Source organism: Parus major, chromosome 2 (genome assembly GCF_001522545.3).
Source record: "Parus major isolate Abel chromosome 2, Parus_major1.1, whole genome shotgun sequence".
Taxonomy (NCBI): domain Eukaryota; kingdom Metazoa; phylum Chordata; class Aves; order Passeriformes; family Paridae; genus Parus; species Parus major.
In genome coordinates, this window is record NC_031769.1 from 19,853,893 (window position 1) to 19,868,235 (window position 14,343).

General features: G+C 39.5%; 1 protein-coding gene across 3 annotated transcripts in view; it reads right to left on the minus strand.

The window, feature by feature from the left end:
- LOC107199767 (macrophage mannose receptor 1-like) overlaps positions 1 to 13,693 on the minus strand; it is a 56,307-nt gene extending 42,614 nt beyond the window's left edge. The window contains exons 1-5 of one of the 3 annotated variants that reach the window (XM_015617240.3): positions 13,156 to 13,693; positions 8,993 to 9,394; positions 7,370 to 7,543; positions 3,429 to 3,590; positions 275 to 388 (exon numbers count right to left, since the gene is read on the minus strand). In XM_015617240.3, coding sequence (XP_015472726.1) covers positions 275 to 388; positions 3,429 to 3,590; positions 7,370 to 7,543; positions 8,993 to 9,394; positions 13,156 to 13,216 — 913 coding nt within the window. In that variant the 5' untranslated portion in view covers positions 13,217 to 13,693. Of the gene's footprint in view, positions 1 to 274; positions 389 to 3,428; positions 3,591 to 7,369; positions 7,544 to 8,992; positions 9,395 to 13,155 lie in introns of those variants that run through there. The other 2 variants (XM_033511751.1, XM_015617241.2) reach the window with 2 other exon arrangements.
- Between the last annotated feature and the right edge of the window lie 650 nt (positions 13,694 to 14,343).

Below are 14,343 nucleotides of genomic sequence, written 5' to 3' on the forward strand. Positions count from 1 at the left end.
GATTAGGAAGATATGCAAATGAAGCATCAACAGATGACTTAAAATTTTCCTATGGATTTTGAGGCTACCATTTCTATTATGAATAATAATTAAGCCTGGTGCATATCCCTAGCATAAGGGCCATTACTCACAGTGTTTATAGCCACAATCAGAATCTTTCAGCATCAAAACAAGCTCAATAACTGCAGGAGAACAGAGTGCTAGGAAAAGATATCTGTTACACAATGACCAAATTTTTGCCTTTTGAACTGAGTAGCAATGAATTTAACCTTACCTGGAACCCAGTTTAAGTACCGAAAAGGAGCACCACCAACCCACTGCCATCCACTGTTGAAATTCAAACTGTTAAGACCAAACCAGAGAGCTGAGCTCAGTGTGCGAGTCAGACCTAGGCAACAAAGACAGAGAGAGATATTGCAAGTCCACAGCAAGAGCAAACACTCCTCAAAACTTGAGAGCTGAATTCTAGTTAAGCCTTCTCCTTTTTCCTTGTACAAGTTTTAACAATTTTTAACATTTTAGTTAGGGTGGTTATGCTAAACCTGTTTTATGAAAAACAGGTCATCTTACATTGGTCAGTTTTGTTTTGATCTATTTAGGTTTGGAGAATTTTATCACAATAAAAAACAAAATGACTCTGCTACCACTGATCAAAAACATGAAACTTTTTCTTTTCAGAACTATAAAATATTAAATGGATAAAGTTTCATAAAAGGTCACAAAACCAAAAATCAGTTTTCTAAAATGATAGATATAGTTTCCCAGCATTTATTTTCTTTTCCATAAAATTAACAAGCGTGAATTTCACAGTGTAAAAAAACCTGTCCTCATTTATCAAAATACATTAAATGCAATTATTTCAAACATCATCTTTTTAACAGTATATCTTGTGCATTTTTCAGACTGATCTGATTTCCGTTCTTTAGCCAATGATAAGACAAGCTTCAAAAAAAACCAGTTCAAATTTATTCCTCTAGCTCTGAAAGCACTTAGAAGTATCATGCTTATGTGTTGCTCTGCTGAACATTATTCATAGTCATTACTAATCAATTGTCTATCTCTGCCCTCAATGTAAGGCTTGGAAGAACAGCTGGATGCCTGCTGACTTTTTTAAGTGTGTTTCAGCACAGTTCACAGAAAATCATCGTGCAATATGTATCATTTGTTTCTGCTTCTACTGATGGCATTGTGCCAAGATGTGGAAATTTGTAGCTGTCTTTGGGACCACCATGAGGGGCAGCACTCGAAACACAGAGAAGTTAAAAGCAGACGTTGTTTGTTGGCTGGAAAGGATGGGAATCTTAGATCCGATTCTGCACCAACACATTAACATGCTTTATTATTTCTTCTGCACAATTTGTGGTTAGGACAACTGAGAACTGAGCATGACAAGAAATCCTAGTACTGCCAGGGTAGTTGCATAATGAAAAACTGATCTTCACATACATTTAGCTGCCCTATATATCAGTTTGCAATTAAAACACATCAACTAATAACTACCTTCTGTGTCAGCACCAGTTTACTCACTTGAGCACTAATTTCAACAATAATTTTCTCACAGTGATTTTAAAAACAACCCATGTTTTGACCAAATCTTTAAACTGAAAACAGTTTAGACAGAAGAAATTGTTCATAACATTAAAAATACATTTCTCATTCCTCTAAAGTGGAGAAATATGGATTTGATTGATGGACTACTAGATGGATAAGGACTTGGCTGGGTGTCTGCATCTAAAGTCAACAGCTTAGAGTCCAAATGGAAACCAGAAATAAGTGGTGTCCCTCTAGGGTCTGTATTGGGACCAATATATTTAATGTCTCTGTCAGTCACACAGACAGTGGGATTGGGTGCTCTCTCAGCAGGTTGCAGATGACACTCAGCTGAGTGGTGTGTTTGACTCACGTGAGGGAAGCAATGGCAGCTCCTCTGACCAGCTGAGGAGCGGGCCCCTGCCAAACGCATCAAGTTCTACAAGGCCAAGCACCAGCTCCTAGCCCTGGGTCATGGAAATTCACAATAACAATATGGACTAGGGGATGAATGGATTGAGAGCAGCAGTGCAGAGGACTTGAGGGTATTCGTGGATGGGAAGATGGACATGACCTGGCCATGAGTACCTGCAGCCCAGAAACACAAACATGTCCTGGGCTGCATCCAAAGCAGCGCGGCCTTCAGGGCAAGGGACGGGATTCTGACCCCCAACCCTTCTCTGCTGAGACACACTTGGAGTGCTGCATTCAACTGTGGGGTCCCCAGTACAAGAAAGGCATGGAGCAGGTCCAGAGGAGGCACGAAAATTCATCAAAGGGCTAGAACATCCCTCCTGTGAAGAACTACTGAGAGAGCCAGAGCAGTTTAGGCTGGAGACGAGAAAGCTGTGGGGAGACCTTATGGCTTTTCAGTATATGAAATGGACTTCTAAGAAATTTGGAGGAAGACTTTTTACCAGGACTTATAGTGACAGGACAAGGGGTAATAGTTTAAAAGTGAAAGAGGGTGGATTTAGATTGGATATAATGAAGGCATTTTTTACAATGTTGATGGAACAGGTTGCCCTGAGAAATTGTTGATCCTCATGATTGAAAGTGTCCAAGGTAAGGTTAGATGGGACTTTGAGCAACCTAGTCTAATCCATGATGTCCCATACCATGGCAGAAAGGTTGGCCTAGATAATCTTTATATGTTCCTTCCAGCCCAAACCATCTTCTAGTCCTGTTACTCTACAAATTTAGAAAGTACAACATATAGCTTATAGTATAGAATATTTTGTCTTTCAACTGATGTAACATATTCAAAATATTATCTGTTCTATTTAATAGATGATTAGTGAACTGTTTCATGTTTGTACACAGGCTGAGAAGGAAATAACAAAGACTTTCTCAGTGTAGAATCCAAATACATTCAGGTAAAATTTAAGAATTTACTCATAGGAGAAGTGTGGGAACTCCTTCCAAAAACATTGAAGGAGATTGAAACTAAAAGAGAATATTTATAAGTCCTTTTGTTTTTTAGTTCTTTTTCTTTTCATATTTTAGGACATACTGAAGATGCAATGGCTTTAGTGAAACAGGTAAAACTACTGACTAATACACACTACAAGAAGAATACAAAAAGAATGCAATCTTGGTATCTACATCTTCAGTTTACAAACTACTTTGCAATTTTCTGCATTCCAACATTCATTCTTTATTGCATGCATTACTTAATTGTTGTATTTCTTTATAGTATTATTAGTTTATGGCACTATTTAATCATGATAAAATAAATAATATCTGTCCTATATTTCCAGATGAATCATTCATTATAACAATATCAATTTACTCATTAGAATTGAATAAATATGATCTTCAAGATGGAACATGCCATATTAGTGTCACTCTTGCAGTAATACACTTTTTAAAAGAAATTATGGATCATTTTAACCTACCTGTCAGGTATGTTTGTTCATGTAACTCTGTGATGCTTAACAACTCTGCCTTCTGCTGCTGACAGCTTTTTCTTGCCTGATGCCATTTCAGAGCTGCCTCAGAATTTATCTGGTATTGGACATTTGTTAAAGGGTCTGTGTTCCACAAATCACTACTGGTAACTGTAGGGAGAAAAGAAAATGCTCATGAAAACAGAGCCAGATAAAATATACCAAAAAAATTGCATAACAAAAGACACAAAATGCCTGAATGCTGGCAAATGGTTAGAAAGGAATCCTGAAGTTCTCTAATGTAACAGTAAATCTAGGACAGAAGATAGGGAATGAAACAAAGTCACCATTTTCTATGGTACAACAAATCTGCTGTTTCAGGTAAATAAAAAGTGTTTAAAATGTGCTAAAATAGTTGATTTGTGAATGTGGAGAAAAAGACTAAAAAATTCCAGGCTGATGCTAACCATGGTGTATATCAAGCTGACCTTTTTTCTGAGATAAACCCCAAATTTTTACTAATTTGGGTCACTATGTAAGGTGGCTATGGATTTTCTTACTGTGATTGTGGTAGTCAGACCCAAGTGCCGAATGCAAAGCTGACATCACCAGCATCCATCTCACATTTTCCTGCAATTCCTGATTTCTTAAGCATGTGTCTGACATTGCATGACTTTCTCCTCTGCCACTTAGCCTGACTGAACTCCTTGAATACCCAAACTTGGCACTTTTAGGTAATGCCATTGAAAGCATCATCCAAAAGCTCTCCACATTAGAAATTGCCCCAGAAGGTACCACACTCTACACTGCTGAAGTCTTTCCTGGCTCATCTCAATTGTGTCTCCTCAAACAAGTGAAAAAAAGACCTGTGTGATCTTGATCTGCAAGATCAAAATGGAATCTATGTAAGGTCCAAAACTGAGCTAAACACCACATAAAGAACTAAAGCAGAACACAGCAGAGATTACTAAATGTCTGCCAGCAAGGAGAATACAACTGAATTCCTGAAGCATTTATCAGCTTCTTTAGTTGCGAACTGAAAAAATTTGAGATAAAAAATTATGAATTCTTATCTGAATTCCAAGTGCTTAGAAAACTTCAGTCTGCAAATAGAGGGAAACAGTACAATAAACAAAAGTCAAAACAAAGCATGATACATGTTAAATATCAAGAGGTCACTTACCAGTTCCACTTTTTCCTGTATTATATCTGATTATCTATAGGTAATATAAAGTGCTTCTTTTCACATTATCTCTATTTTAAAAAGAATTCAAATATAACCTACTGTAATAATGACATATCAGTAAAAATGGAAACTTCCATCTGATTATCATTATCCACAAATCGACTTCTATCCAAAATATTCTATAACTATCAGAATCAAAACTTCTTTGCTATCTTAGGCTCTAAAATACCATAAATCCCTGTGCACAAGCCTGTGATAAAATTAATATTGCAAAAATAGTAAAATCCATAATTCAGCAAAGAAAACTAGCTCTGACTTGATAATAAGGGGTTTCTAAATCCTGTGTAATTTTTACAGAGAAGAGATAAACAAGTCTTGGGCATTCATCCAACCTTCCACCTCAGTTCCCCAGTCTCATAATTTATAGCTGACTTCCATATGGTGCTCTCTTGTAGAATTTTGGCCTTTCATAAAAATCAAACTCATTTCTAAATCTTGAAAATTTGCTTATAAGATGTTTGAGTTTTAAGAGTTCCAAAGTCTTTGCAGAGCAAGATTTTAGAAATATATATGCTGTTGTTAAAAGCTCAGTTCCCCATTGAAACAAAAAGATTAATCACTTTCCTGGAATAATATATTTTAGCATCTAAGCTAAATTAATGTTAAATCACGCCTTTCCTCAGTACATAAGTAGAAAATTAGTTACTACATAGCTCTATCTCCACACAGATGAATTCAGCATGCATTTACTCTATGCATTTTTTGTTTCTGTCCTAATCACCTGCATTTTCATGCATTGCTTAGAGGGTTTTCTGAATCCTTCACTAGATATACAGCTCCTTCATCTGTCAAGAAAAAGGCCTCAATGGACTTTTTCCCACTGGAACAGAGCTATAGGTACATGTTGAGTCACTGTCCTGATGGTCTTACACTGTGCAACTTGTTTTCTTCCCCAACACCTTCTTTGAAGTGCAGCACACAGTTCAAAAATATATGGTGTAACCTATAAAGAAGCAGCATTTCCTAGGCTACTAAGAATTGTCTGCTGTAGCAACACTGCTTAGCTCCTTTCTTTGGGGTTTAAGCTTCTGCTGTTACTGTCTCAGCATCTCTTTCCAAATCACCAAATAAAGGTTCATAATCACAATTATGTCACCTCCACTGATAAAATTTGTCCACCTTTATTGATTATAATAACTGTTGCAAGTACAGCCTCATGCTCTCTTCATTTTGGAGAACATTTGAGGTGGTTTTGGTGACAGCGGGAAGCCACTGGGTCAGCCGCAGAGATTTCACTGAAGATCCTGGCCCCAGCATGAGTGGCTGTAATGCTTTGCATCACATATTTCATGCTGGCACCCTTGGTCCCCTGGACAGTTTAAGAAACTGCCCTTCATTCTTGGTGAATAAACTTTAATACACATAGACTTAAAACTTCTATTTTTAAAGGTATTGATGAAGTTTATTAACTTATCACACTCTCATATCTCACTCATTTCTCTTTCGTAGGGATGATTAAAACTTCTGCTACCATGGCCTGTCTCTCACTAAAATATATGACCCAAACTTGAGCATTTTATAGCCAGTACTAAAAATCAGGAAGGAAACATGCAGGCAGTCAGCATAAAGCAGATTTTTCCAAAAACAATCACTGCCATCTGAATGGATTTCCTTGAATTATGCTGAAGAATTAAACAAAATTTTAATGATGCCTCCTATTTGCTGAACTTAAATAATACTGGGCAGGGAGTATTCTTAAGTCAACTTTGTATGTGATTTATTAATGGGATTGATATTCCCAGCATGTTTTTGTTAACTTGAAAATGATACTGTCATAAGAGAAACAAAAAGTCCAATTTTTATTTGTCTGAAGTACTGAATGCAACATTCATGGAAATCAGGCAAGGACACAAGTATTTTGTCATCAAACCAGTTAAGATCAACCCAAACAGTTTTCTTCACATCTAAAAACATGTATTTTTCTCCTTAGCTTTGCTTGCAGTCAGCTGGAGCTTTAGAGCAAAGCACAATAATAAAGAAGAAAGGAGGGAGAAGTACTACCCTTCTCAGCATGACAGAAGAAGCAGCTTGCAGACAGCATGTTTAGTACATATTGTACAGAGGTCCAGAGAAAGTTCATTAAAATTTAAAAGAATTCAAATGCATGCAGGCATAAATTGCTCCCATTTACTTAAAGATGAACATTTCTAAGTAAAATTCTGTATATTGATAATGCTGCATTTTAAACACCAATTATACTCAAACCAGGGAATTTAGAATACAAATACTTCTAATTGAGTTAAAAGACAGAATTAAAATACAGTACACAGATTTGGGAAACACTGGGATGTACTAAAGAGTTCATGAAAGCTTCTTTATGTCTTAAAGGCATTCTCCAAAGTAATTTTAATTTTCAATTAAACTGTATTCTAGCTTTCAGTACCACTTCACAGATTTCTACTTTTTGACCTTTCATATGTATTACTTATCCTAATGTAACATCTTTACATCTAATTGACTTTCTATTTAAGTAAATGATGTATGTGGAGATTCCAGACTATGATTAACATACTTTCATAAAAAATAATTGGGCAATGTTTTTTATGCTGAGTCCTATATTTCGACATTTATGTAGCTCTTAAAAGGAAAGCAGGTTAAACAGAGACAGAAACAGAACCATTTCAAACTCTAAAGCACAAGTTATGGACGTATTTCCAGGCAGCTGAATAACAGCACAGCAGAACCATGAATGTAAAAAGCTTACATTTTGTTGGGCAAAATCCATATTTCTTGTCAACATCATAGTCCGAAGTGGTTCCACACCAGAACCAGCCATCTGATCTGCCAGCATCTGTGCAGTCAGCATACCATTTACCATCAAACTTAAAAGGAAATACACAAGGCGCTCCATTGTCGTTTCCTTTCACTGTGTAAGTATCTAAGGAGACACAACAGTTAAAAAATGTATAAAATCATTAAGCATGGGACATATAAGAGTCCATCTTTATGATCTTATTACAAATTATTATAGCAAGGAAAGCTTGTATATAACTGTACTAGAAATGGAATATTGATCATTTTACTCTAGGTCTAAGCTGATACCCACATTCACAGTGAGGCAAATTTTTGTTGCTAAGGGAGACAATAGACCACAACTGACTGAGCCAAGACAAGTAAATTCCCATGCTAAATTTCCCATGCATAACAATCTAAAATATGAAATTCACACACTTATGCAATTTCTTAAAACAAAAGACAGTTGGGTGTTCTGTCAACAACCCAGTCAACTGCTGATCATTTTGGACATGGAAGAGCATGTACAAGTAAACTTGAAAGATATATACTATGGAGTGACTCCAATATATTATGCCCAAATAAATTTTATGTTTACATCTAAAGACACTTCTTGTTTTATCAGAAACCTGACTCAATGAAACTTAAAAAAGCAACTAAAACAGCTTTCTGTGTGTGCACATGAAATGTACATTCACTGATGGAAGGACATACAGGGGAGCTGTACCTGACAAGGATTTTTAGAGAGGTGACATACCAGGGTCACTGTCTCACAGAGCTGCTAGAAAACAGGGGAGGAAGAAATAGCAGGACATTATTATATCTCCCCCCTGCCTTCTTTTACATAATTCACTTTGCTAGGATTCTTCTATTCTGGCTTCTGGCCAATGATTACTACTGTAATCAGCCATGGTGTAAACCACAGAAACTGCATCCATACCTCCCTCTGTGACCATTTCTGCTTATCAAAGAATACTAAATGGGAAATCAAATTTAGTATTTCCAGATACTTATCATGAATGTATGTTGAGATATATTATACATAACTTTTTCAAATTTAACTATTTAAAATATCTCATTTCTTTGTCTAACATTTTAGCACCAACTCTGAGACTCTTTTCAAACCCCTAGGAAGACATCTGCAATACATTGGAAATGAATATATCAACAATTAAATAATATCTTACTGCCAGTTAATATTTTCACCCCAAGGAAAAAAAAATAAGACCAACAGACTAAACACTTACACTACATCTTTCTGCACACATGTAGTAAATAGTAAAAGCTGTCATCAGCTGCTCTGTAATAGTTATACACATGTTTTGAATAACCACAGAAATATTTATTCTCTCCAAATGAATTTCTACCATGCATGATTAATCATCTATCAGCACTTTGACAAGTTTGACAAAAACCAAAATGAACTACTCAAAAGACAAAAAGCACTCTCACTCAAGTATTGTTGATTTTACCTGAATTCATACTCACTGATCATTAATAAGATTAAGGAAATACTTCTATACATATTAAATATTTTATTTATCTAGACATAAAAATGAGTTTGAAATGCAGAAATTAATTTACAGAACTTTACCTTCATAGCCTCGGGAACACAGATCGTCTGTGGTTCCGTAGACTTTCCACCTACTCCATGAACCAGATCCCTTGTACAGCATAATATTCCTTTCCTGTTTGTTTCCATAGTTGAAAAACAAATCTTCCCCTTGGATTGCAAAGAGAGTCTCATTTCTGCATTCCCATCGCTGAAGTTCACTAGCCTTGTCACAAGGATACAGAGTGATCGGAACCCAGTCTTTCTTCGAAGGCACTCCCAAGCACAATTTGAATGCTATGCTCATAAGCTGGTGACCTGAGACCCACCTGAATTTTTGTGACTCATTTTCTTGAACACAAGGAGCAGTAGTCACTGAATTAGAACTTTGAGCCAGTACACAGCGCTTGTGATCTTCATTATATATTAAGAAGATGCTAGTATCTGTAAGAAAAAGAACACTGGAATCATTTGGGTTGAAGTAACCTTAGCTACTATCTAAATAAAGTATGAATCTGGACACTCCTCCTGGTGTGAAAATCTCATCACATGCTCGGTAAAAGAAGGTGTGAACTACACCTGTTAAAGTGGCTGTATGATGCAAGTAGTTCAGATGTGAGCGAAATGTGAGTGAAATTGTTCAAATTTCAACTGTTTTGTGTCAGTGAAAGCATCTACACAAAAAAGCACAAGGCAGCAGAGGTATAGACCTAGTGTCTGTCTCCTGTAGGTTTAAAGCATGGGTTAAACTGAAGAGAGAAAACAACACTCATGGTGCTAATCCAAGCTGCACCCATGGGAATTACTGAAATGAGGAAACATGGACACTGTAGAGAGCAGATCCTGACACTGAACGCTCCAGCAGCGCTGGCTCCCAGGCGTGGGGAGATGACAACAGTCATTAAGTCCTTCAGGCTCCATTTCCTCACAGTGGGGGGTTCTATTCTCAAAAGCCCTGCTGAAATCTCTAAAATATTAATGAGGAAAAGGATATGTTTTTAAGCTTTATACTCAAGCTTCTTGTAGAACATATTCATTTTTCACTTCAGTCTTCACTTCAGAGAAAGACTCCTTTCTTGTATCTCTCCATTATGAATGAAATACCAACAACCGTGGGATTTGCCATCACCAGTTATGCCTCTTTATGGCTTACAAAAATATACAAAGCTCTTCATAGCTTCCCAGGTTATTTGTCCCTCTTAGTAAACAGTGCTTCACAGCATGCATTTTCATGATTTCAAGGCTGATTTCAGAATTGTAGCCACTTGAAAAGTTTTTAGCATCTTTTGCACTTAGATGTGCTATGGAGTGTAATATTTCTGAGCTGATCTTCCTGAAAGACTGAAAATTTCTCCTCTCTGATCCACCTGAGATACATTTTAACACAGTAACTTAATCACACTCTTTTGCATAAGGCAGAAGGATGCACAACATTTTAAAGCTGTATTTTAGCTCGACTATGAGCTAGGAAAGAGAAATATTAATGTGACTCTGGGGATTGAAGCTAATTAAAATACTACTTATTTTAATGCATGATTACCAAACTAAACAAATTCTACAATGGAGAAATAGTAAAGGGGAAAACAGGTTAACGACAGAAAGTCTTCCCTTCTCTGCTGAGGCTTTAATGTGGAAATGATCATATTTTTCTGCAGAAGAACAATCTGGGAACAAATAAACTCTCTCAGAGAAAGAGCTGACCTAGACCTATCTCATCTATAGTTCAGCTTCCTTCTCTTGTTGTTTGGCTTCCACTTTACTGGGAAGTAATGTAAAACTGATGAGCACTGGAGGCAGAAATTGTTGTCTTTTGCCAATCTGTTTTACTCACAGACAATACAAGGAAATGTATAGTTATCACTGCTGGTGACAACTTCTTTTTATTCTGCTTTTCTACTAGAATTTAGCACAATGTTATTATGAACTGATATATGCAGCGCTTGCAACTCTCCTTTTCCTGAAATCGTGTTAAAAGTTTCTGGATAAAAGAGATGTCAATTTCACATGTGTAGAAAACACTACCTGACTTTTCAAACTGCTAAAATTGTATCTGTGGCCTAAAATAACAGTCCTTATTTTCTGGTTCTTCTGGTGTTAAAGAAAAGATGCTGCACACGTGAAAAAAAGGATCCCTAAGTCAAAAGGCTGGATTTCTGCATCCTTGCATGAGAGTGTGCAGAATTTTGGCTTCAGAAATGAAGTTATAAAGCTGAACAAAGTGGTGTGGTCAGTGGGGATGGAGAGGGAGACAAAACTTAGGCGCTCTGCTATTCTGATGGTGCTTTTACAAAGCATCAGAAGCATGTAAACCCAACACACCTGCTTATACAAGGGCATATTCCAAATGCAGGGAGTAGTACATATGTAAGCAGCTAAAAGGCCAGCACAGCCAAGGAGGCATCAAAAATAAGTTGACACCAACACAGGAGAATAGATCAAGATTCTATAAGTAGGATGCTGGAGCAACTGTGATTGAGGTTGTAATTGCAGGATTTCCTTTCCCTCAGTGTTGCCCCTCTCTAGCCCATGGCCATGGAGCAGATTTAGTGCTGCATTGCTCAAGTTTACACCTTTAGTTCTCTTTATTCTGCTGTCTTGGTCACCAAAGGGGATTCCCATGTAATAGTGTCTGCGTGAATAATTAGATAATCTAGAAGAAACAAGCCAGGTATTTGTGCAGCACTTCCTTTGCCCTGCCAAATCCTCTCTGTAAACACTTGATACCACTCTTGCCAACATGATGAGCTGTATCTGTAAAATGGGCTGAGCAGAATCACACATATCACTGTTAGCTGTGCTCCACTGCTCTGTAGCAACATTTGTTACAGAGCTCTGTAACAAGTGCTGTTCTTCACTACAGATGAACCGTGGGTGGAACACTGTTAAGGTCCACCACAGTGTGCTCATGAGTACCCCAGTGTTAGTACTTTGAATTAAACCTATTTCTAACAGTAATTCATATTTTGAAACTTACTCCTGGAGGGAAGGTCTTTAAGATGCATAAGAACGCGCCAGGCTTAGGAAACAACTTCACCATTACCAATGCACCACCAGCCATTCAGGGAGATCTAGCACCTTTTCCCTCAAATGTCCCAAGTAGATCCCAAAAGAATTCTTCTAACAGGCTTTCATTTTTCTTTACCCACCACACTGTGACTATTTGCTTATCTATCTCTGGCCCCAAGCTGTGTCTTAAGAATTGTGCCAAGTACTGCAGAATCTCACCTGACAGTATCATTTCCATAGTAGAGATTTCCAGTATGCCAAACTGGCTTCACACTCTGCAGCATTTGCAAACCATCACAGATTTTGTGAGTATAACTAAAAAAGTAATTTGTGAAGCCAGTGAAGTGCTTCAGAGAGCATCAGAAGAGCACATCCAAAGCAAAAGAGGAGGGAGCAAGGAGGCAGCAAACAGGTAGAACAGAGGACTGTCTTGTCTACACAGACTCATGCTTACCAGATGGCCTAAACTGATTGCTGCCAATTACACAAAGGAAGAAAGGTTACAAGGCAGTGTTAGGAAGATTTGCATTGCTAGATCTCAATCTAGAGAGGAGAGCATGTTGAGAGGTTTTCAGGAAGGGCAGGTGCAAAACTTTTACTGAAAAATAACTGTGACCTGGCAATCATGGTAAATCTCAGAGTAAGTGGGAACAAACTCCATGCATCACCAAGCAACATAATTTTCCCATTTTGACACCTCTCTCCATATCAGCGCCTCAGCTACCTTAACATCCCCTGACAAAAGCCATCTGCCAAAAGAGGGGCCCACCCAAGAGGACTGGAGGACAGGCACAGCCCCAGTAGAAGGCATTTCTGCAAACCTCTGCCGTGAGCAGGTCTGTGAGGGAAATCTGGGTGACGCTAAAATCAATAGGGGACTGATCGGAGCAGTGGGGGAAACTGAGGCAGCGCCGGTGACAGCCCTGTTCGGCGTCCACAGTGCCGTGGGCACTCAAAAGGCCGCCCGGACAGGCAGCTTTGCCCACGGGGCACCTCTGGGTGCGGGTGAGGAAGGGGTCCCGAGGGGAGGCCGCCTCCATCAGCCGCCCGCCCGCCGCCGCGAGGGCTGAAAAGCTCTTGGGCATCACCTGCGCGAACGCGCCTTCCCCCGCAAGCCCCCGGACAGCTTCGGCTCTGTGCCCGCCGTGACCCCTCGTTTTTTGGCTCTCCTGACCCGCACAGCCCCCGCGGGCACTTACCCAGCAGCGGAACAGCCCGGGGCAGGAGTCCGAGGAGAAGCAGGAGCAGGGAGCGAGCCATGGCCGCGGCTCCGCCCGTGGCGTCCCGCAGGGCAGCTCCGCCGCACTTGTGAAGGGCTGGTGGATCAGGGGAAAACTCTGCGCTCCGAATGATAAGGAAATATCCTGTCACATGGGGCGTTTTGAAATAACAGGAATTCGCTGTTCAAACTTTGCTTTCCTAAGCTGATTTTTTTCCCTTAGTGGAGGAAAGAGCCTCCTTCCAGGCATGTGCAGGTGATAAAGCGGTGATAGCCGAGAGGAGCGCTGTTTTTTTTGTTGTTGCCGTTGTGTGTTTGGTTTTTTCTTGTATCCCCTTTGCGACTCTGACAGCGTTGCGTCTGGGTCAGTGGTCTGTCTTCCAAGAAAATTAGCAAACCCCGCTCCGAGGGAGGAGGATATCCCTCTCCTTTTCTTCTGGGGTAAGGAAAGAAGGATAAGGGGTAAGAAACCCAAGTCTCAAAGAAAACCCCTGCTGGAACACCCGGGTTGCTCCCCAGAGCGAGGACTGCAGAAGGAGCAGTAGGAGACCTACTTTTGGGAGCGCGGGATCTGGGCTGCTCGCCCGTCCCCATCACTCCTCCCCCGGTTGCCAGCAGGTCGCTCCGCCGGGAGCGGGGCACGGCCCGGGCTCGGGGATGCTGAGGAGGAGCCGGAGGGCACGAGGGGGCTAAAGAGCTCTAAGAGACATTGTCTGAAGTCCAATAAATGAACTTCAGCCGATTTGTTTTTTTATTTACTCTACTGACAGTGATGGCTCTATCTGCTGTTAACAGGACTCAAATCTTGCTCGTGAACCAGTGCGGGAAAGACAAAACCTTGCCTGCTAGCTGAGCTTCACGAGCTGAAGCACCTGCCTGGAATTCAATGATATTTCTGAAAAGGTGCCTTTAGAGCACAGTCTGCCTTGATATTCTTACAGCTTCTTGCAGTCCTGGATACGGAGCAGCATGTTATTTCCTCGAGATCACTATCAATACACAGTCTGAAGAGTCCCAAATGGATTGAAAACATCAGTCTTATTGTTGTTTCACATAGAGAGGCCTTTGTAACATACGGGACTTCCTGGGTATTTTGATAGGGCATACATGAGGCTCAGGGAGCACCTTATTGCTCTCTACATCTCCCTGGAAGGAGGGCTTAGTCAGG